The 25,226-nt window shown below is 33.8% G+C and overlaps 2 protein-coding genes across 5 annotated transcripts in view; one reads left to right on the top strand and one right to left on the bottom strand.

Moving 5' to 3' along the window:
- Window positions 1-25,226, top strand: part of LOC129809850 (uncharacterized) — a 75,708-nt gene that overhangs the window by 306 nt on the left and 50,176 nt on the right. For 3 of the 4 annotated variants that reach the window (XM_055859980.1, XM_055859979.1, XM_055859977.1), the window contains exon 1: window positions 4,422-4,486. The exons of the other annotated variant lie outside the window; for it this stretch is intronic. The gene's annotated coding sequence lies outside the window, so the exon portion shown is untranslated. Of the gene's footprint in view, window positions 1-4,421; window positions 4,487-25,226 lie in introns of those variants that run through there. 4 annotated transcript variants of the gene reach the window in all.
- LOC129809853 (pancreas transcription factor 1 subunit alpha) lies at window positions 284-24,089 on the bottom strand. The gene is made up of 4 exons (XM_055859983.1): window positions 23,791-24,089; window positions 4,204-4,457; window positions 3,880-4,131; window positions 284-1,101 (listed from the first exon to the last, which is right to left on the bottom strand). Exons 2-4 carry the CDS (start codon window positions 4,429-4,431, stop codon window positions 748-750), a joined length of 834 nt encoding a protein of 277 aa, XP_055715958.1. The 5' UTR covers window positions 4,432-4,457; window positions 23,791-24,089; the 3' UTR covers window positions 284-747.

The following is a 25,226-nucleotide window of genomic DNA, read 5'->3' as shown; positions in this document are numbered from 1 at the left end:
CCATTACAGCACAATCTTCGTTCAAAATTTCATTTGTTATAAATTGAATGATGCAACTAGTTTCAAAACTAATAGCATTAATGTGACTGAAATTTTGTAGAAAAATCTACTTTTGAGCAATATTCATGTCGCTTCTTGAATCGCTTGAATCATTCGTGAAAAAATACATTTTACAGCGTTTCCTCTCTCTCTCCATATTCTTGATTTTTAATAACTTTAAACGAACTTGATCAAAACTGTCAATAGAATTTCCAAGAGTTTTCATAGCAAATATATTCTTTAATTTTCTTTTTTTTTCTTATAACTAGTTAAATGCCATCTATTGAGACTCTCTTATAAATATAGCAAGCATTTCTTTCTTTTTACTATATATACATCTTCAACATTAAAGTTATAACTTCTCTAATTTTATTTACACATGCTCCATGGCATATAGAGAGATGAGAGAAGACTTTCAGGCGGGGTTTTGATTTGGAAGGGAAAATTTGAAGCAAATATTATGTAAATGCTGTATTATAGCCCATAGTGTTTGAAAGCTTTTTGCTATAAATATATTGTATAGTAATTAAATAACACACGGAGCAGACACTCAATAAATACCTTCTTAGTATGTAAGTCCTATATAATTTGTCTACTATATTCACAGTACATTATGTGTTAGTTCATTTCCCAAAGTCAATGTGTTCACGGGATGTCTAGAGGGTGGAGGAATATAATTGGGGGAGGTGGGTTAAATCACATTGGGATTTATAAGAGCGGAAATGAGTCGGAATAAAAGCTCGACTCATCAAATTTGAATTCCATCTGAAGTCTTTGATTGGTATCCTTGCTCTTGACCATTGTATTGCACTCATCGCTGAGATTTGTGGGGGAAACGGTGGAGGAGGCGTCTAATGACTGGGGTGTCCTCAGTCCACTGACGGCGTACTTGCAGGTACAGTAGTGGCAAATGTCGTTGTTAATTAACTTCTCGTCACCCTCACCGCGCATCTGGAGGATTACATTAGTTAGGGCTGTTATGTAGTTTTTGGCCAGGGTGAGTGTCTCTATCTTGGACAGTCGTCGTTCCTTCTTTACATGCGGAATCACTTCACGCAGAGACTGTGAATGGAATGTGTGTCAATTATTTAGAGATTTCCAAGAATTCTCTATGAGAGAATCTAGTAAATTAAGGATTGAGGAATTTAGTGAAATTAGGACACTTCGTCTCACTAACCCTATCGTGTCAGCTTTAGAAAAATCATATTTCTTCTTGAATAAATATGATTTCTCTTTTAATTTCACGATTTTTATATCAAAAGTGGGGTGGAGTAACTTATCGCCATGCTAAGGAAAAAGAGGGATTCATTTTATTATAACTTTCGAACCCTTATTACAAGATAACTCAAATTTGACATAAAGTTACTTAGATGTATTAGCTCTGGATAAGTGAAAACAATAGTCCTATAATTTAACGTTGAACTACTTAAAAACTGATTTTTATTAACAATTCAAAAATTACCACTTTGTCGCCACTTTTTACCACTTTTCGCCAGTTTTGTAACCACTTATCGCCACCCACTTGAAAAGGTCCAAACTCGAATATTTTAAGCAATGTTATGAAAAGAATACATTCAGCATTTCTTATTCCTCATGAACACCTTATTATTACTCACTTTAAATGATTTTTCTTCACTTTTATTTGAGACATCAAATTACAGGACTATTGTAAAAAATAAACAATTTGACAACTTTTCAGTATAAGTGGCGAAAAGTGGGGCAGTGAGAAGTGGTGATTCTACCCTATCTTATTTAAGGAATTGCTCGAACTCCTGCAAAAAAATATCTTGGATTTGGTCATCCTCACAGTTTGTGATCATTTTCAAGAACTGGATTTTTTATAGGTTCTAAAAAATAATCAAAAATATTTTTTTAGGACTAATTTGTATGCAAAACTTTAAACGTAATTATCTCCTAAACTAGGAGAGAAAAATCCTTTAAACTTTACATCAAAAAAATATTTTTTTAGGCCTAAATTGTATGCAAAACTTTAAACGCGATTATCTCCTAAACTAGAAGAGACAGACCCCCTAAACTTTACACAAAAAATAATTTTTTAGGCCTGAATTTTATGCAAAGCTTTAAACGAGATTATCTCCTGAACTAGAAGAGATAGACCCCCTATACTTTACATCAAAAAATTTTTTAGACCTAAATTGTATGCAAAATTTTTAGACGCGATTATCTCCTAAACTAGAAAAGATAGACCACCTAAACTTTACATCAAAGAAATATTTTTTATACCTGAATTGTATGCAAAACTTTAAACGCGATTATCACCTAAACTAGAAGAGTTAGAGCACCTAGACTTTACATCAAAGAAATATTTTTTTAGTCCTAAATTGTATGCAAAACTTTAAACGCGATTATCTTCTAAACTAGAAGAGTTAGACCCCCTAAACTTTACATCAAAAATGTATTTGATAAGCCTAAAATGTATGCAAAACTTTAAACGCGATTATCTCTTAAAGTAAAAGACAGACCCCCTAAACTTTACATGAACAAAATATTTTCTTAGGCCTAAATTGTATGCAAAACTTTAAACAAAATTATCTCCTAAACTAGGAGAGACAGAACACCTAAACTTTACAACAACAAAAAATATATTTTTTGTCCTAAATTGTATACAAAACTTTAGACGCGATTATCTCCTAAACTAGAAGAGATAAACCCCGTCAACTTTACATCAAAAAAGTATTTGATAGACCTAAAATGTGTGCAAAACTTTAAACGCGATTATCTCTTCAAGTAGAAGAGTTAGACCCCTAAACTTTACATGAACAAAATATTTTTTAGGCCTAAATTGTATGCAAAACTTTAAACAAAATTATCTCCTAAACTAGGAGAGATAGAGCACCTAAACTACACATCAAAAAAATATTTTTTTAGTCCTAAATTGTATGGAAAACTTTAAACAGAATTATCTCCTAAACTAGGAGAGTTAGACCCCCTAAACTTTACATCAAAATAGTATTTGATAGGCCTAAAATGTATGCAAAACTTTAAACGCGATTATCTATTCAAGTAGAAGAGTTAGACCCCCTAAACTTTACATGAACAAATATTTTTGAGGCCTAAATTGTATGCAAAATTTAAAGAAAATTATCTTCTAAAATAGGAGAGATAGAGCACCTAAACTTTACATCAAAACATTTTTTTAGGCCTAAATTGTATGCAAAACTTTAAACGCGATTATCTCCTAAACTGGAAGAGATAGACCTAAGTAAAACTTGTATACGATAAATTATGGCCATTGAAAATGGCTCTCGTTAACCACATGAAAAAAAACAAATGTATTTTTTAAAAGATATTTTTATTTTCGATTTTTATAGGATTTTGATTTTTTAATCGAATGGCTTCTCGCCGAAATATCGCACCTTCTTAATTCCCTTCATTAAGAACTTTGACAAATTTAGAACTTTGACTCCGATTGACTTCATATCAAGCGTTGGCCAAAATTTTTCGTATACACGCTTTAGTAAAAAAAATACTTATTGACTATTACTCTTAAGTATACGAAAGAGATAAATATTTTTTGCGATGCCTGAAAGCCTTTCCTTTACATCGCATTTCATCAAATACTTTTAGCACGAAAGTTTATCTATACATAAAATCCCTTATCAAAAATATTAGGAATTCTTTGAGTTACTAGGTGAAGTAAACAAACTATTTATTTTATTAGAGATAAAGAAATTAATCTAAAGAATCAATTAAAGTCATTAAAGTCAATTCTTGGCCTGACAATCGCCAATAAATGAATTTAATTTAAATATTTGGGTCATGGGAATCACAGGTATTGTAAGAGGAGGGAAGAACAAAAAAAAAAGAATCCCGGAGTACCTGAAATTGATTGTTCAGATCGTGCATACGTTTCCGCTCCCTCTCATTGGATTCCAAACGTCTCAGATTCCGTTCTTTGGCATTGAGGACACCCTTTCGCCGTCGTACCACCACTTGACTGCCACTTCTTCGGGAATTTCCTCGTCTCCGTGTACTACCACCATTTCCCCCGTCACACCCAAAACCACCATCTCCTGTACCACTTGTCGTGTCGTCGCTCTGTGAGCTCGAATCAGTCATGTCGTACATGGTCTACATAGGAATTTATCATTACACGCCATTCAGTTTACAGAGAGAGAAATAGAAAAGCCTGAGGAATCTTACATTGAGAGGCTGGAGCTTTTTCGATGTGCGTCGAGGTCTAATGTATTGTGTTGTTTCAGCCTGTACGTGTTGATCCTCCTGCTTGATGGTTTTTCCCTCTTCGTCGGTGAAGTCAAAGAATCCACTGTCACCACCACCGGTTCCACCTCCTGGTAGGATATTTGGGGCAATAGAACCTTCTTCCTGATGGTGTTCCACTTGGGCGTCCTCCCGAGCTTTCGAGCGCATGATGGGCTGATATGGCTGGAAAGACTCTGGAAGACGCCAAAGGCAAAGAAACTGAGTGAGTATTTTGTATACAGTCCCCCCTTATGAATGAAGTAGGAGTAATCCATAAATCATGGTATAAATAGGATTCATTCTGAACACTTTAGCAACTTATTAATAGCCTCATTCATTCACCGTAATTCATACTCAAACTTCCTTGCAGAGTATCATCACTCTCTTTTCATTCCTCCAGAGAATTTCCCACATCCTTCCCTATTTGACTTTTGCTCATGAATCTCCTTGTTGCTCATGTCTCTGCTCAGACACCTAATAATGTGCTAGATGTTATTCTTATTATTGATTGCGATACATTTGCCTGGCACGTTCATTTTTTCCTTGAGTGGTCCATATCACCCATCCCCTCAGTACCTTTCACTTGAGGCAAATATGAGGAAGGATAAACGGAATAAGGAAGAAGGTGAAAATGTTAGAGGGCATGCGAAAAATGTGTATTTAACTCCATTTAGATGAGTTTATTTTTCGCAAACGTCGTCATCAGTCACGTGTATGACTTCTTCAAGTCCCAAAACCGTTTTTGTCTTTAACATTTCCCTCTTAAGCCCAAATCATTACTTAAGTGTATTACATGGTCATGTATAAAACGTACAAATCTGTATAGCTTTGGGTATTATAAATGATTTTGGGAGATTTCTTCTCTCAATGTCGCACATAAGCTTTTCCCTGTACACTAAAGAAAGTTCCTCGTTACTCACTGTATTCAGTTGTGTGTTAGGCTTGCACTTTATACGGAGCTTTTGGATGATCTTTTAGACCAAAAAGGAAATTAGAGTCGAAAAGACATGAATATTATAGCAAGAAAGTCAAATAAATAATTCTAAGCTATTTTTGAGGTACAAAATCTAAACCACGAGTTCGAGTATTCCACAAAGCTGAGAAGCTTATAGCCAGTGCTTGTTATCAAAAACGTTTAAAAGAGTATAGCGGTCTTCAGATTAGGGGTTTAGCCCAGTTCCCGAAGATCTTATTAATAATTTATCTTTAATAAATCCAATACTAAGTAATTTTTTTCCAAAAAATCGTGATTGATAAGAAATTAAAGCAGTTAAACCATTTGGCTAAGCCTTAGGTCTGAAGCCCGTATAAAGGAAGTAAGGGCATAGTCAGGATTTTAGGAATATGGGGCTGAATTGAAAGATTATGGTGCATTGGTGTCCAATGAAATATGAAAAGGGGAAATCTTTTTCCTGAACATTTTTTTTATAGTACTTAAATATGTTTTCAGAAGGTTCTACATAATAGGTTTTTTTTGTATTTGTCCTTGTTACGACTGTTTGGTAGTTTTGAAACATGACGAGGACTGAGGAAAACAGTCGAGTCAGAAACCAACACAAAAGAGTCGATAATATAGAAGCAATTAAGAACAGTGTAAGGTGCAATCAGTAGGGGAATTCTGTAATTTTCGTGGCATTGTCATGCGTGAGTTCGAAACCTGACAATGCTAATCGAGCTTTTTTTGTCATATCATATGTGTTCGAAAATGCAATTCACTGATTTTTTGATGAAATGCCTTTACTTAGTGATATTATGCAAATACAGTCTGTCTTGGGTGATTTGTTTAACAACATTTATTGTCAATTTAATTGCCAGAAATCTAAAATATGTGACTTCTGACAATATCACAATAAGACAAAAAATAGCTGAAATGGCAATGCCACGGCTACAGAATCGCATTTTCGAAAAAGCTCTCCTGAGATTCAAACCCAATTTGTCATATGGCATTGCCAGAGCGTTACAGAATTCGCCTTCAGGAGATACATTTCCTAGACGCTAAGAATAAGAGTTTTTTTTCGAAAATTTGCAAAAAAATCATTTTAATCCAATCTTTATGAATTTGATTTGATTTAAGGAAGAAAAAGTCATTTACAAACTATTCTTTGAGGATATTTCTGTTCTTTGATCAATTACCGCACCGATTTTAACGGTTTTGCCGGATTTTGTCAAAGGCGCAAAAACGTCTTATGGACCTAAGTTTTAAGTAATTTTTATTGAAAAAATTGCGTTTTTAACTTGAAATAGTGTCCCAAAATAATTGTTCCAAAAACAAAAATATTTAGACTACTTGAGAAATCGACATTAGTTCTACTTTAAACCGATTTTGATTATTTTAAGTAGTCAGATAGCTGATAAAGTTTTTATTGGTTTCACAAAGAATGAATATTCGCTGGAATTCAGAGCAAAAGTAACTTAATTTTTTCTTTGATAGGAAGTGTTCTACTGAGCTTTTTGTTTCAAATTTATTATTATAAATCCATTTTCTTTCACATTGATTTTTATGATCTCAAATTATTTGTAAAGATGATAACATTTCCACATGAAAATTCTAAACTATTTTTAAGTGGACTTTTCTTATATGGAAATTCAGAAAAATTCGAAAATTTTTCGGAAATTTCAAAAATTCAAAACGTTCTTTTATGTGTTTAAAAATCTAATTTAAACCCAATTTTGATGAACCTGGTGGATTTTGTAAGCTAAAAATTTGGTAAAATCGCCAGGAAGACATTTCCTTGAAGAAAACACAGTGAAATTAATCAAAAATTGAATATTAAGTACTTTTTACGAATCACAAGAACTTTTCATAAGTTCAGTCAATCCGATTTTAATTATTTTTGGAAGTTAAAGAAAGCTTGAAAGGTTCCTATGGAGCTCTTTTAATTTTTTTAAAGAAAAGCTGATCAAAAGCCTCAATAGTCCTTCTAAAAACATATTTAAAATTTTTAAAATGAGAAATACATTTTACTGCATGAACTCAAAGGGAGAGCGGTTATATAATCCGCTTTTCCAACCTATCACCAATTTAGAAATTAAACGCTAAAAGATATCAACTTCCGGTCTTCGGTGACCTTCAATAAAAAAACAATATCTCCAGGCGTTTTTTCTCCTTCCCTTAACCTCCCTCCAAAACCATATTTTTCGGGTTTTCTCAAAATTGGTCCAAACTTTTTCAATGATTTTTGGATATGTTTTAGAAGTTGTTCAGATAAACATTTCGTCCATATGGGAAAGTACTCTCCCTTCGAACGTTCATGCCTTCGAATAATGTGAATTTTCTTTTATTTTTCCTAAGAGACTTACATATTTCTATTAATTATGAGTAGATTTTTGAATAATTTCTTTTCAGAAATTATTTTTTTCTTGACTTTAAGTTTGTCCCCGAGCTAATGGTCAAACGGTAACAGATATCAACTTCCGGTCTTCGATAACCCCCTCTCCCAATAAGTGGACATTGTCTCAGACGATCTTTTTTGCTATGCTTAGTGAATGCCAACGAATAATTTACGCATAGAGAACCAGTGAGCGTCGGGAGTTTAAAGTACCTTTGAAAAAACACAGATTTTCCCAAAGCTTTCGGCTTGGACTCCAAGCCTTCCTCAGTGGCCACATCTTGAGATTTCCTAGCTTTGTCAGCTCGCTTTGAAGAGCCAGACCTCCTGACAAAGCTAAGAAATCTCAAGATTTGACCACTGATGAAGATTTGGAGTCCAAGCCGAAAGCTTTGGGAAAAATCTGTGTTTTTTTCTGAGCTACCCTCCACTCCGACGCTCACCGGTTCTCATGTGAAGTCTTTTTTAAATTTTCCCCTAACCGCCTCTATCCCTTCAAAAACCATCGTTTTAATTTGTAAAAAACTGGGATACACCCGAAAAGATAATGCAGACATTCCGGAAAGCTTTTTTATGAAAACACCGTGAAAATAGTTCGGAAGATATGTATACAGTAAGGAAAAAAATGAAGTAACACAGGAATAAATCGAGTGGCACGAAACTCCGTCATTTACACTTCAAAGCCTTTCATAAAGTTTAGATACAATCGCGGTTACTCAAAATTCACTTTCGGAGATTGATGTTCTCTGTGTATGACTTGCAAAGGCCCTCCGTTCCATAACAAAACCGAAATATTTTAAAATTCAAATCTATTTAAATATGTTACTTCAATCTAATTTCGCATTTACCGCCGACTTTATGAACGATCTCGTCAAGAAAGACTCTTCTAGTAAGACCCGAATCATTGATCGCGTATACGATTCAGGAGGATAATATATTACAAAATTGCAATTTTAAATATAGAATATGTCAATAAGAAATAAAATATAAAGTTACATCATATCAGGAATATGAAATAGTCGTTATTTATGCATAAGGAAAGATAAAGGGCAGAAGGACCCTAAGAATAATATCAAAGCCAAAGATTTTATTCTATATCTTATGCAAATAAATCTCATATACATATATTTACTCTCGATTTGAGAAAGATGATTTTTTTCTGAGTACTTCGTGGCTCCGCCATTCGAAGAGGAAGATCAAATTTGCTATAGGCATACAGATAAAACGAAAAGTTGTCCTTAGTCCTTCCACTCCATTCCACTCCGTTTTGCTGCATCGGTAAGCAACAAGTTGATTTGAGCAACAAGTGTTGGCTTTTGACCCACTCAGGGCTCTGTTCTCAACCCCATCGGCAACTTTTAATACCCTCTACGCCACAGTCAACGAGCAAGGATGGAGTGTCAGAGTAAATACGCTGGAGTGTGGGCAGAGACAAGGAGATATCATTGTCCCAGAAAATTGAGATAGGGTTTGGGGGGGTTTGGGAGGATGGGTTGGAGGCAAGTGGGGAGGTGATTGATGGCATGGTCAGAGCTTGTGAGACTATGGAGACAATTCTGTGTGGATTGTCATCATTTGTACTAATACACAATAATTTTTGAGGGGGTTGGGTAGGACTCATACCCTGGGTCATTTTGTAGAATGGGACAAAGCTGGGGTGACAGTGCTAGAGCATCATTAATGCCAGCTCATTGAGGATTAACAGCAATCGAAACAATTAAGCGAGTGAAGAAATACCGACAATGCGCACATGTTGGATTTGAGATCGAGCCGGGGTTTTGTCCCATGTGCCGTAAGGGATGTGATGAAGGGGGCCAAGGGGCGGATGCTGGTGGGTGTGTGCTTTCAGGAAGCGGTGTGTGAGGGCAAGAAGAGAAAACGTTTGAATTATATCGAGGCGTAAATCGACACAGTGGCGCCTATGTGTCGAACTGTTAGATTTTGCAATCAACCGGCTGATGTTCGACCCATTTATTCGTCAAGAGGATGACGATGCCCCAGGATTCTTAGTGGGTGGGCCCTTTATCTCACTCACTTTCTCTCACTGTCTCCTTCCCGCGAGCCGGTAATTGCTAAGAGGGCGGATAGGACATTAATATCACTGAACAAATACACCAAATATCTATTTCTCTGCAGAAACTTAATTTTACAAGAGAAAACACAAGAGCTTTTTTTTGCAATCAAAATCTCACATAATACACTGAGCTAGTCAATCAGGATTTATGTTTATGGAGAAGAGGTTTAAGGGAAATTAAGCGAAATTTGCTATCACCTCATTAGCTTCAACCTGATTATCCAAACTGCTAAATTGTACAACTTTAAAATGAGATTAAATGCGTGGACGGAGTTTTACAAGAGATTATTCGGAAGAAAATTTGTGAGGTGACCCTAAGGACATTCTCTAAATATATTCAATTTAAACTCCTCAATAGCCCCTTGAGGATCTATACTTCTTGGGATTTGGGATATTAAAGACCCACGCATTTCAACTGCTTATGTTTTCGTCGTCTGAAAGCCCAATATTCATCTTTGACGACATGGAAAGGTGATCCAAAGCCCTATGTAACTATTTAGCAGATGTAAAATGTACTAAAACACCGGTTAAATGTTACCTATAAGATATTATAATACAAGCAATTTAATTTCGCGGCTCCTATTTCAAGCATGAAGATAAACTGTTGATTTTGGATAATCGATGAGGTTTTACTCTTAAAGGCAAGGGATTATTAAAGAAGACTTGATTTTGAATAATTTGAGGGATTTCAATTTAATATAGGATTTTAAATCATTATTTTAAAGTTACTGGATGACTTTTAGAATTATTTTCTAAGCCCCTACGTTATTATTATGACGATTTAGATCTCATTTTAAAAGCTAAACGGTTTTTTAATTTGGCTTAGGCGTTTAAGTACAAAAAATCAGTTTTTATTGTAAATGGAAATTATATACTTGAATCGTATAAACGTTCTACACTCTACCTTTATTAAAATGATTTACGCGTTTGTAAAAACAAGACCTAATTTATTATTTACTTCATAGTTAGATGAATTTCAACCAATCAATCGTCAACCCAAAAACTACTCCCATTTGTTAGGAACGTTATAAATTCGCTTATACTGTAAAGAATTAAGCCAAACAAAATTAGTTTTTGTCCAAAGTAACAATTTTTATTCATCGATCTTCAAAAGAGAACAATAAATACAATCCACCCGTTTTTCAACTTATTATTCGATTAGAGGTACAATGGTAAGAGATATCAACTAGCGGTCTTTGCTGACCCCCCTCCCAGTAAATGAACATTATCCAAAACGACCTGTTTTCCTTTTTCTCTGCAGTCTCCCACGGTGTTTTTTCTGCTTTTTGTAGCTCAGGCAATTTTTTCAGATGTTTTCGATCTTGGATTATTCGAATTGAGATTTTTGGATATAATTTCAAAGCCATGCAGGCAAATATTATGTTCACACATAACTGTAACTGGGAAATTGAAAATATTGAGCTCTTAAAAATTGACGTTAAATCACTCTTGAGGATCGATTTCTTAATCGTTTTGGTTAAACCTGAATTTAATTGAATGGCTCTAAATTTTCCGATCCGACTGCCGACTTATTTTACTATTTCAATTTATTTGTCGTAAAAGATAACGATTTTGATTATTCGGGATTTTGCCTGTTCAGGATTTTGGTCCATTCGAGACTATGACCCATTCAGGACTTTTGCGTTTAGAATTTTGACATAGGGTCAGAGGAACGTTTGTTCGACAGGGAACCCCTATTGACACTTTTGCCAAAATATTGAAAATTATTTAATGTATCTAGTAAAATATAAGTAATACAACGTTTTTTCTGTAATATACCTTTTACTATAAACAAAAATGTTCAAATTTCATATCACAAATGGTACAAAGTAGGGTGTCAATAGGTGCTGACACGAGTTCTTAAAGTGTCAATAGGCGTTCCTTTCACCCTATTTGAGAATCCGATCTTCATTCGGAATTTGGTCCATTCAAGATATTGGCTTTTTGGGATAGGTCATAATTTTGGAAAATGCACTCCTCTTTCCAAATTTGAAATTTTGGGATGATTTTCTTGTAGTTTATGAAACAGTTCATATCAGTATAAAACGATTCTGGACCCAAAAATCCAAAAAAAAACTGCATTTAAACTAATTCGCGAAGAGCTCTATCTCGTGTACAAGCATCTCGTAAAACTAGAACGCTTTGTCATAATTTTAATTTGATTTATAGAATACGATTTATGACACTTTTTTGCATTAATGCCACAAAAATGACAGAATTCCCCTATCGGAGAGTCATTTGTAGTTGTCGAATTCCTATGCTACCTGTACAATTTTTTCCGAAAAATGAATGTATCGTTTCCCGATAAGTTGGATAACCACTAAACTTTTACCAATTGTAAAGCTCGATTCCGGGAACAACATGGGAATAAAATATATATATTCATATATATTTCATATATTTCTAAAGGATGCTGGACCTCGGCATAATTTAATTTAGATCCACGAATTGTTTTGTTTATCTAAATTACATTACGTTGGAGTCTGGCTTCCCTTAGAAATATGCGAAAAAAACTTATATCAATGTAGCCCCATCTCTCCCTATGGCTCCTGTTTCTTATGCTATAAAGGTCAGTCGGAAAATGTTCAAGACAAAATTGTGTATGAATTTTGTATTTACTAGGAAAATCTGTCTAAGAACGTATTGGAAAAATACGATCACAGTTCAGCTTGATTTTAGAGTGAATATTTCTTTGAAAAATTGATGTAAAATACTTTAAAAGTGAATCAAATATTACCGTTCTGCTCTAGATCAAGTATTGTCTTTCCAAGTATAAGAATATCATCCGAAATTACAAAAACATTCGAAATTTTATTAGAAAATCCAGTAGACCGAATGAAGATCTATTGACATCTTTTCTAAATTTTTTTTCACAAATTTTCATTATAAGCTTAAGTATTTCTGCATCAATTAGGTCTTACTGGAATTTCTTGTATTAATCTGAAGGGTCTTCGAATTATAAATATAAATGTGACTTGATTTTTTATTGAATATAAAATCTTTATTGATATAGGTATTAATTATATCCCAAAAGTAAAATCTAAGGAAAATTATTTCTCTACTCGATAAAATTATAAGTCCGAGCATTCGACGAATTATCTTTCTTTATTGTTTGTTGGCAGTGACCGAGGTTATCCTAGGGAAAATTGCTTGGAAAAATGCGTATACAGATTTGCAATTTGGCCTCAATAGCACTAAAGTCCACAGTATTTCAGTGATTGTACTAAGCACAATGAATGTCCTAAGTGCGTTGACGTCATCCGCGGAAATTATGGGCTCCCGAGTTCATAACGTTTGATCATCGTCCAATTGTGCGATAGACGAAGAAGGATAATACATAGCTAAGGAGTGGGTGGGGTATCGTATAAAAATGTGAATGTGGTGTTTGAGTGTTTTTGAGAATATGTTGTTGGCGGTAGGATGGGAATTGTGTGTGCGGTGCAAGAAAACCAAAGCAACAGATTAGCCAGATGTGTCGTGGCATCTCTTTTCACATTTTTATCCCATTCACTATCGTATGGGGATTTACTCCCATATTATAGCTCATCCCCATTGGAATTTTTCTCTCTTCTATATCTTTGAGAAAATATGTGTGTGCAAGATATCCCATGGATGGGAGGGAGTATATATCCTTTGCCACTCTCGGAAATCTACTCAAGAACCCTGTATTTATTTGTATTAGAAAAATTCTTGGGTAAATAACAAAATTAGCAGCTTAATTCTATTTGAGGCTTGAACTAATTTTTTAAAATGGAATTTCTAACGCCTTCAGTCTTTCATATAATTTCACATTGTATCTATAATTCGATTGTTTTAGCCCCGAATGCGGGTGCTTGTGGTGCATTGGAGAATTGAAAAGGGAAAAAAAAGGAAAAGGGGGGGATAGGAGGGTAGAAATGGTGAGGAGCAATACCTTCATTCATTACCCAGCAAACAACTACTTTAGACACGGACCATAATCCTAAGAGTGGTGTAGATAATGTAATTGCTTTGTTTACTCTTGCTCTCTGGGAAGTCCCCGTGATAGGAAACGTCCGTATTGTGGCAACAAGCATCCTTTCCCTCCTGATATAGTTAGACACAGTGCCACTTCTCTGTTCACTATAAATGGATTTTGTAATTGAATATGTTGGGTGACTAAATAACATCGTGTGAAATGCATATAAGTGGTGCTAATTTGAAGTAGATTGAATTTGATATGGCCACAGTTCACAGGTGCTCAGGAGGGTAACAATAAAACGCAGAAATAATGGCTTCAGCCACATGAGACTCATTACTTCCCGATTTATTCCAAACACATGCTACCCACCCGTCACAATTACATTTGCACATCCCATAGCAAATGCGGGATTCTTATGCAATGGGAAGCTATTTACCAAAGACACATTTAATGCATGTTACCTCCTGATCCAATTGATCAACAAGAGGTTATTCATGTTTTCACAGCCAATTATCTTGGGAAATGCTCTGTAACTAAATCTCCCCAATTTAGGTGACATTATTATAAGAATCCGCCCTATTGTGGCCGACACGAAATATGAAGTCTTCCGATTGAGCTCAAACATTGTCAAATTATTTCTTGCTACTTCTTGGTCAAGGATATTTACAATAAGATACATAAATGCTAAGATAGTCCAAAGTAACCTCAGCAGTAAAAAATCATGTTGATAATCACAAAAGTAACAATTTTTAAACCTTTTAAGCCTAGTAGCATGTTTTCTAGCATATTTCAGACTACAGCGTCTCTGGTATCGGTTTTACGAATTTCTTTAGTTCTAAAAAATTGTAGGTCATTTTATGATCTCTAAAGTTTCCCCTATGTAGCATAAAATAGAGTCAATGCAAGAGCTATGGTCACAATGGTGCCAGGAATCGACAAAACCGGTTTTTCTTAGATTACTGTGGCCCAAAAACAAAATCAAAATAATAAGAATTGTCGTGAATAATTAGATCTGAGCAATTATAAAATTCAATAAATGTTTCTGCATTTTAAATTTAAAATGAAAGAATTTTAAAGTAGTTGCAGCTCTTCCGGTGTTCGTAGGAGACTTCATTTCATTTGAAATTGAGAGACTTCGAATTTTTACCAGAGCTTTCGACCCTTCCATTTCTCCAGTCGAATTCTCTGGGGAACACCGGAAGACTTACGTAGAACTCGTCAGATACATATTGCATAGAATTTTAAAATATTCTGATAGGGGAGACTGGGGTAGAATTAGACAGTGGGGACTTACAGTACTCTTTATAAAACGTTGAGCAAATTACTATTTATTTAGAGTAAATAGTGAAGTTCATAAGCTCATAAAGTATGCAAATTTTCTGTGTGCATAAAATAATTTCGCGCTGGTTTTCTCGAATCCGAAAATATGCATAATCTCGGGATCCCTCGTAACTAAACAGTGCCATCAGTAACATCAGTAACTATTAGTTTTGTCTGGTTATACTCTTGAATTTTAAATACTTAGATATTTTAAGAATAATCTCATAGGGCAAGGTATACAAAACACAATTTTGTGTTTTCATGAATTTGATATAAAATTTCTATAAAATGTCACTCAACTTTAAGCCCAAACAAAGCAAATTGATAAAGGAGACTGAGGCACAAAGTCAAAAACGGATATTTTATTTTTTTACAAATTACCCGACCGCCCCAGAAATTGGAAATGTTTATAGGTAATATATATATTATATATAGATAATCTATATATAATCTATATAATGTATATATAGATTAATTTTTAATAAAAGAATTTCTGGGGAAAAGAATCTTTAGAAAATGCTAAAGTAGATATAAAATAGTATTTAAAGAATCCAAATCATTTAGGTAATATACACTAGTTCATAAATTATGGAAAATAAATAGGTAAAAATTGATATTCGCTGTAAGGAAAATATTTCAAAAACACGACTATAAATTTCAATATAGTCAAGTGTGCTAATCTGGGCATTTCGCTATCTGGATCGTTTATGACTAATCCACTTAAAATAATATTTTTATTTTTATTTCCGTAATATAGTCACTACAGTAACATAATATAACTATTCAAGTTTGTGAGAAAAGCAAAAATAATCTTTTTATCCATTAAATAAGTGAGTGCTCGGATTAGCACACTTGACTGTAATCGACTCATTTCAATCTTGTACCAGCTGGGTTCTTCACTAAAAATTTTCTAGCAGTGATATTTTCGCTAATGACAGCTGGTTGATTGAAAACATTTATTGTTTTTTTCCTTGTGAGAAAAGTATTTTAAATCCAAAGGTTTAATTAAAAGTGAATTAGCGAAAAGGCAACCCAGTTAGTGCATACTGACTTATTTCAGTATTTCAGTATTATCATTATTTTGTAAGTTTTCTTTAATGTTTTTGATAATTTTTTTATATTATGTTCCTGAATGAAACAGTGAATAATTCTATTGATTTAGAGGAAGTAAAAAATAATTTTATCAGTCCAAAAACAAGCTTTTAAGTAGGGGAAAGTGCCTATGCTTGATACCATTGGCAGCTTCGTAATGACTAAATTTTTCCTATGTTTCTCAATAAACGTGACTCCGCAATATATTTTAAAAACTGCCCACTTTCCCATAATTTTTAAAATATGGTTGCGATGAGTCACATATATATTGTAAAACATGGAAAATTTAGTCATTACGAAGCTTCCAATGGTATCAAGCATGGGTACTTTTCCCTAGCACTCTTCGGAAAACGATCCGGATACCCCACCTTACTATTTTTTTATTTTACAAATTTCTTGTTCGAATTCTAAGAAACGTACGACAATGAAGAAAGTCTATAGAGGCTATCTATGAGAAAAAAATTAAGTCGCTATCTTTTCTATCTTAGCAGAAGATATTGAATTTTGAAATTTTTAATTTGTGACTTTTTGCCCCAGTCCTCCCCTATAGCTAAATTTTGAGTTGGTTCACATTAAGAATCTCACCTACCATAAATTTAAATAGATTTATTATTCATTTTATCAGGCTAACTGAATTTTAGCATTATAATCCATGATCCTATTAGAAGAGAGACAGAAAATATGAAGGTCAAGCACCAGAAAGATGTTTTTACCTCGTGAGATTTTTTTAATTTTTCTTTCGTGAATACCCTAGGCAATGTTCTTTTTTTCACCTTGTAAGGAAAAAATAATAATCAAACAATCCAGCGGGTGAGAAAAGGACGAAAATATGCTGTAGAGAATTTTCGTAGGAAAATTTTGAGGGTTTTAAAACTGTTGAGCAGATTATCGGGAATTATTATTCTCTCTAGACAGACATTTACAGAAATTTAAGCATCAATTCGCACAGAAATGACTGGTAAACATACAACATGTTTCTTTAGCAGCAATTTTGGATTATGGCTTTTCATGGGTGGTGAATTTTACATTGAGATGGATGAAATGGTAACATAAATTTCTCACATGTGCTCAATCGCGATTAAACACATTTTACATCGCGATTTTCTTAACGAATTTAAAGGGCGTAAGCTATAAAGAAAAATATCTCAAGGTATTTGATTGGTTTAACTTTTTTAAAGCACAATATTTCCTCAATTTTTGGTTATAAACTGTCGTATATACCGGGGATTGAATTTTGAGGGCTTTAAATTCAATATCACAAAGCTATGTGGATGCATATGGGGAAAAATACTCATGTAACTTTCAATTCCTGCTTTGTTGCAGAAAAATAATATTCTTTCCCATTTTCCGAGTGGAAAGAGGTGTTATCGTCATTTAGTGCTATTCACGGTCATTGTTGTTATGAGGTAAAATTTCACCTCTTTCCCGCTTTTCACTCTCCACGTTTTATTAAGGCATTGCATTAGTGTTATACTGTGGTCGTGATTACAATACTAAAAAAAAAGTCTTATCACCTGTTGTGCCAGTATTTTTCAGGTTCACATTTTGTTGAAAGAACAAAACAAAAATAGGCAGAATAATTTAAAATCTAAAATTTTCTTTTCACCCTTCATCCGCAATTATTTATTTCTCTCTTTTATGCTTTCTATATCGAATGAGATGAAAAAGTAGAGGGTTGAACATAGCATCTATTACACGAAGCAGCAGCATTTTGTATTTGCTGGAAAATTGATATTTTGTTTCTATTTGTGCATATTTGCATTAACGTTTCACATTGTGTTTTATTTTTATGTATTGCACTATGTTACATAATCCGACAAGTTTCCTTAAGGAAAGTCAATCATTTCCTTGAAATAATATGTAGGATTTGTTTATTTCTGATTCTTATTTATTTACAGACAAAGAATTTTAAAATTTGTTTTTTCTTTGTCATAAAAGGCAATATATTTCTGTTTTACTTACTAAAAATTTCAGAAAGAAGCATATAAAAATTATTTATAATAATTTATTTGCATATCTTTTTAAATTATCAACAAAAGCAGAAAATTATTCGGTGAGACACGTACAAAAAATTTAAATTAATTCAGTAATAGTTCTACCACTTACTTTACTTTAAAATAATAAGGATATATTTTTATATGTTTCCTCTGCAATTTTGAAATTCTCTCTGTTGCATCGCGAAAAAACATTTACAACATTTTGTAAATATTTGTGAATTTCCGCTATAAGTTTATACTTTTTGTCCTCTTACAATCTGTGAGTTAAATGTTTTTCATAAACCGGAAAAAATGATAATATTTTGTCATTTGTTCGTTTATTTTTGTATATCTGGCAATACTTTACAAACAAATTGCAAAATATACGAAGATTTTTCGGATTTTTTACGAACATTTACAAACAAATGACATATTCAGAGTAATGACCAGCGCACAATAACTTTTGTTTGTAAACATGTTTTCAAAATTTCCCATGAGAGTGAGTGAGATGACAAGATCTAGATCTCACTCACTTTCATTGAAATATCAAAAACATGTTTACAAAACAGAAGTTATTGTGCGCTAGGCATAAGAACCGGTTATTTTAATAGGGAAATGCTTGTACAATGCAGCAACTTTTTGTTAAAGAACAATAATGTGTACGATTCACAAACTGTTAAAAATATTCACAGAAAAAGGGCTGTCACAGCGTTCAAGGCTTTATGAATTGCTCGAACTTGTGATTTAAATGCTAAAGAACTTTTGCATTATTTACCGCTTACCGGTTCTCAACTGATATAAACTGATTGATAAATCACTCCAAAGATCCCTCAAAATAGTTTGAAGACTAACAGATTTGATTTTCGTACAAAAATTAATTATCTCTTTATAACCGGTTTATTACCGGTTCATAACAGATTTGAACCAAAATATAAAGTACTCAAAACATTCCCCGAAATACACCTCAATTGAATTTCGGATAAAAATTAGTTATCTATTATGACCCTGTTCATTACCTTTCAGAACCGATTCAGTTTTATCGGAAATTCCAAGACCTTTGCAACGAGCCTAAATATGATACCATTTGGTTGAGAAATACGCTCTCTAGAGCCTTTTCAACTTTGACCTATTAGGAATGATTCAACGATATTTTTATAAAGACGAAATATCTGCCTGGGTAATATCGTCTAAAACATATCCAAAAATGAAAAAAAATCGCACTACGCGTTTTGGAAGTTTAACGATCTTTGGGTCGACTTATGGTGGGGTCCCCCGAAGGTTCCAAAACGCTATCTTTTACCATTTGGCCTCTAAAGCTGGCGACAGCCGGACTGACAGACGGACAAACAGCGTGACATTTCTCAGAAATCGTCTGAAACGCGAAGATTTGTTGAGAAAAGTGGTCGTCGGTGGGTGGCAAAAATCACGTCAAGAACTTTATCAAATCGACAGTGCTAAGATACTTTATATAAACCTTTTAACTTTTCCTTTGCAAAGAATATTTCTGTATTTTTATCGTTATTTACAATTTTACAATTTTATTTTTTTCAAAATACTTTCTAATCTACGGCAATTATAAATTCTTACAAAGCCGAAACTTTTGAAATACTTTAACGATTTTAAGTATGTCTATATTTCAATTTTTAAGGGAAAACATTTTAAATTTTGGATTTTTTCTTTAGATATCAAACGCAGTGTTTCAACGGATCCTTTTGGGTTGTTGTTGATTAGTCGGATCAGAGCATCTCATTTTGACCGGGCGACCGCGTTAAAGATTCAATTTGTTGTAAATTAATTATCTTACGTTTAGGTCTTGACAAACCTGGCTTAGTTCTTTTTTTTATTTTTTTGAACAATATTATAGACATAAAAAATCTCACATTTCTTATTTTCTAAATATGTTGTTTTCCAAAAAAAAGCATAATTGTACGTCTTTAGTTTCAAATAATAGGAACATCTTTATAGAATAGGAGTGATAGATCAAAGTTTGTGATTTTTGAATACAAATCTCAAAATAAGAAAAAAAGTCAGGTTTGTCTTCTGTATTTTCGAAAGTGCAAGATAATCCCGGAGGACATGCCTCTTTAGTCTTTTTATATATCGACGGCTCCATTCCATACTATTCTAAGTCGACTTAGAATTATATTACTCCGAGAGATATGTTGTTCCTGGGACCGAGATCTATAACTGGTGAAAATTTTGTGGTCATTCAGCGTTCGGGTAACGAGATATTCAATTTTTTCGAAAAAGAATTACATGGGCAGCATAATCGCCAACTTCAAATGGCTCTCCTGAAAAGTTGTCATTTTGAGATAGAATGGAACCGTCGCGTCGATATTTTTTCTTTTTATTGAAAAGGAAAGTTTGCAGTTTTAAAAATAGTACTATACACAAATAAAGCCTTCACTTCTTGTAAGGTAAATTTTAGACTCCTTGTAAATAAAGAGAATCTTATTTGCGTTCTAAAGTAGATTTATGGCTTTCTTTACTGTAAAAGAGGTGTCTTTTATTGTAAAGTAGGCTTTCAAGAATTGTATTGTTCTTTGCTATATATACTCAAAAGACTCTTTGAATAGTATATTCTTCTACATTAGCTTAGAAATTACATTGTTCAATATTAGATGATTAAATTTTATTCTCGTGCAACGTGTAGTATCTTCCTCCCCCATATCCAATTCATAAATTTATCATCTTATCAATGATCTTTGAATATTTCTCGAAATCTCACTAAATTGGGTCATTTTTGCAATAAAATAATTTATCTTTAAACTTGAGAGCAGACAATAAAAATCACGAGAGGCATATACTAATTGGAATTGCAAAATATTCCTCGTTTAATTGAGAAAATATGGAAATTTTGTCGCACAGGACATTAAAATAAATAAATTGTTCAACTTCGCAACACATGCCATTGTCTCACCTCAAATAAATTAATATCCCTTTTTATTGCTCGAACTCAAAGTGAAAGCAATGAGAGCATTATGTAATCCTTTAACTTTTTGGTACGTATCAAATTTTGTTCTTTATCCAGATTATCAAATTTCGAAAACATTTGGCACAATATTACATGGCACAATATTTCAGGCCTAGTTCAGGCCTTCCCGCATGCGGGGATTTCTGTGCACGCATTATTACACAGGATGAGGTTGTCAGTCCCATGCCCCGTTGAATCAAGTGCAGTGAAGGTTACTGGTATTCTACCACTTGACCTATTGAGTGAATGACTTCCCTTATAGGACAAGATGGGGTAATTTGGAATCATGTCTATTTTGGAATTTTGAAATTTTTTCATTGTTTCAGATGGTTAAAGAGAAAAGAAAACCACGAAAGAAATACAAGACTTTACATTTGTGAGTACATCTTCGTTGTTTTTCCCTTTTGCCGTCTAAAACTGTTAGAAAATCTCAAAATTCCAAATTAGACATGATTCCAAATTACCCCATCTTACCCTACGTTATAAATTTGAACTTATCACGATGTTGTAAAATTACATTATTTTTTTTTAAATTAATCTAACATTATTCTCTTCTTAACGGTTAAACTTCTTCTTTGTATTTAAAATTGATATCATAAATGTCTCCCGAAGCGACACCGATTCCTCCTAAGAATGTTTCTAGTTTTAGACAAGGACTAAACCCTTCAGGGGGTATCGTAAAGAAATGTAGTAGGATTATTCTTGTGATTATTTAGCCTGTAAAATTTTGCAGTAAAGGTAAAGGAATGTAATGTATCTCTAATGATGACGATGATCCTAAGGACCCAAATAGACTCAGATTAGCTGAGATTGATACTAGAGAATATTTAGCCTGTAAAATTTAACCGTAAATATTTATTACAAGCTATTATACACTAAATACACGCACACACCTTGTCATTTTCCAATTCATTGGGGTTGGCACTCGTACATCGTCGACAGACGGTGCGATCATCTTGTCTTCGAGATCTTTCACCCTCATGTCCTTTTGAAACTATCATACATTGAAGGGTCAGAATACTCGATTGGATGTCCTTTGCATAAATTTTCTTTACCCAATTTTACAGGCTGAATATACTCGAGGATCAGCCAGAGTCTATTTTGGATTTGTATTTTAGCCCGTGAAATTTGGCAGTAAAGAATTAGGGAAATACGACTAATGCGATATACCTCTGATTTTATTATTCTAAACTCTAACTGAGTGTGTGATAGTTTCGATTGATCCTTCACCGCCAAATTTTATTAACTATTCACAGGAATCACCAAGAATCAAGAATCAAGTATATATGGGGCTTTAGGTCACTTCTCGGTTCAAGCCATAGGCCTATCAAGGGCCCAGGTCTCTCTAATCACTATAAACTGCGTAGTGTTCGGAATTCAGAACAGCCCCTGTGCGGTGGTACCGCCGATTCCTCCACGATGTTTTGCAGAGTTTTTAGTTGATGCAAATCGAATCCAATGAGGTTATAATGTAAATTTGTAAACATAATATCTTGAAAACGCGTTGTAAGGTATTTTAAAGTAATAGTTCCCTCTAACACTTTTGAAGTTTATAGGGTAAACCAATTTAGATTAGTTTGAAAGGTTATGAATCCTTGAGTTTGATTTGAAATACTTCCGAATACACTTCTAATCTGATGGAACAACTTGTGATAACTCTGCTTCACTGAAAGAACTTTAAGCCCTCAATGTAACTGTTAAATAATTTTTCAGGATGTAGGATCAAACTTCAGTGTTCGAGCATTTCTCGAAGTGCTTCTCACTTAACCATCCCTTTTTCACACATAACAATTCTATTTCATGTAATCGTTGGGATGTTTTTTGATTTAGAACCCCCTTACATTTACTCTTTGTGTTTTACCTTTTTTGCAGAGAGCGAGAAAAGGATGTCTCGCCTTTGATTTATGACACTTCACACAATTTCCCACACACCTTTGTGGATTTAATATAACAAATACTTTTGGTTTTTTTTATTGTTTGGGGAGACATGCTCAATATAAGAATGGTTCTAATACTTTTTTTTTTGGACATAGACTCAATGTGGGCGATCATTGATGGTATTAGCGTCATCGATAAATGTTTCCTATATCAGAGTGAAAAAATACTGTTCAGCCAGGCACTTCATCCCCCTTATCGGTTTCTATTCCCTCGGCTTATGGGCAACAAACACTGCATGAATAACATTAGTTGAGAACCCATAGGAAGGTCGAGAGTATGGAAACACTATGAGCAAAAGTTTCGATTGATTTCACTATGTACATGGAGGTTTTCTTATCAAACATGAGGAGCAAAAAAAAAGTGTTTTGATTGGGGGAGGGAAAATGAGATGGTGAGGAAAAGGGGGATGCATTGGGAGGGCAATGAAATATTTATTCTTGTACCCGGTTAATGCAAATGTGTTCTATAATGCCGTGTTAGGGAAGGTATATACGAAAGAATACATTGGTTTGGGAGTATGGGTTGTGGAAACAGCATGTTTGAATCACCTGTTGATCAGAGAAGTATGATTTAAGCCTTATCGACGTGGATATAAAACACAAGGGATATTTGCCAATAATACAATTTCTATTGGAGTTTCATGACAAAACCTAAATCTCACTGTTACATACAGCATACATGAGTAACTTGCATAAATATTTATTTTTCTACATATTTCACTGAAGGGAAAATACACATGTGATATACGCATAGAAAATATCGATTTAGTTTTTTTTTTCAATTGAGAGACTGTTTAAATTTTTAATTTTCTATTTTTTTTCTCAAGATCTCCGACCGCAAGACACTGAGTAAATATTCTAGAAAAAAAATGAAATAATACTTACATGGCCAAACTGTCTTTCTCTGTTGATTTACTTTTTGTTAAATCCACCGCACAAAAAGAAATCAACGAAAGAAATTAATTTTTCCGAGGAAAAAAATTGGGGTAAATTTTTTTCTAGACGTATTTGGCAAATAAAAAAAAAATTAGGCCTTCTCGAGCCGTTCTTGGGACAAAATCTATATTTTTTTCACACTTTCACTGAAGAAGATTTAAGAGGAAACTGTTGGATTGGTTGAGCACGAATGCCACGACGACCACTTTTGCACGCGGTATGTTATCAGCAAGCAACAGCTTGGAACTGAGGGAGGAACCGTGGCAACTTGTAGCTTTCGAGATTGTATAGACGCGACAAAACGGAGAGCTTCGGAGTGAAAAGCACGAATTATGTCGAGAAATTATATGGGATGTGGGTGGCGATACCGATGTGCGTATTGTATATGGAAAAGTGTACGATATAAGAATAGATAGATATAGGATTTAATTACTATTCAGTGACGTGAATGATTCCATCTTTCTCCCTCATGAAATCTCACTCTTGGACTCGATTTTTTTTACCACCCTCAGCCAAAATACCTCATCCACTTCGCTTTCTGCGTGCCTCAATAGCCACAATTCAATATTTTGTCGGAATTATTGCAATTTCAATTGTGTTGATAGGGATAAAGCAATGAACTGTCGGATAACAGAGGTTAAGCGGAAATGGGAAGACAATTATATTTAGGAAAATTCATGTTTTTTCATTGTTCGTTAGAATTTGAATGTATGATAACAAAAACCAAATATTTAGCACAGGGCTGTACTAAAGCCAACTCCACTATTTGAATGTTCTACATGGCAGATTTGTCATTAGGCTCATGAGTCATGGTGCTATTCCAATGAAAAGTAAAATGGTTAAATCTCATTTCTAAACATTTTATTTTAGTACATAGTTGTTCTCACGTGCTTCTGCGTTATCGACTTTTGCTTGTGTTGGTTCCTGTCAAGACTGTTTTATTTTTTAATTTTCGTTGTGTTTCAAAACTATCAAACAATCGTGACAAGAACCAACACTTAGACAAGTCAATTACGCAGAAGCACATAAGAACAGCCATGTACTAAAATAAATGTTTAGGAGAATTATTTCCCTTTTTCACTTTTCAATGGAATAACACCAACACTCATTTTTACTACTTCACTGTCAATTTTTAGAACATGATTTTAGCACAAAAGCCACACAAAGTACTTTTCATACTGTGCGAAGTCTCAAATCCAGTAAAAAAGTGTGTGCAACAAGTTTTAGTCCCAATTTACTAATATAATATCTCCTATTCTCTCATTTGTTTGTGATTTTACTTTTTTGGCACTTTCTTGTGTTAATTATATAGTTTACTTGTGTTTTAGGTTTAACCTCGTTTCTAAGTCTCTAATTTCTACATAGAAAGTAAAACCACTGAGTCT

This window comes from Phlebotomus papatasi, chromosome 1 (genome assembly GCF_024763615.1).
Source record: "Phlebotomus papatasi isolate M1 chromosome 1, Ppap_2.1, whole genome shotgun sequence".
NCBI classification, from domain to species: domain Eukaryota; kingdom Metazoa; phylum Arthropoda; class Insecta; order Diptera; family Psychodidae; genus Phlebotomus; species Phlebotomus papatasi.
The sequence above is the reverse complement of the archived record's forward strand: the minus strand, read 5'-3'. Positions and strand labels throughout refer to the sequence as shown.

What these genes read in the sequence shown, in the direction of transcription:
- LOC129809853 (XM_055859983.1), bottom strand. Translation starts at nt 4,431, where the DNA reads ATGCGCTCGAAAGCTCGGGAGGACGCCCAAGTGGAACACCATCAGGAA. An exon ending in AAAAGCTCCAGCCTCTCAAT is followed by an intron (nt 4,132 to 4,203) that starts GTAAGATTCCTC and finishes ATTCCTATGTAG; the next exon opens with ACCATGTACGACATGACTGA. An exon ending in ATCTGAACAATCAATTTCAG is followed by an intron (nt 1,102 to 3,879) that starts GTACTCCGGGAT and finishes TTCCATTCACAG; the next exon opens with TCTCTGCGTGAAGTGATTCC.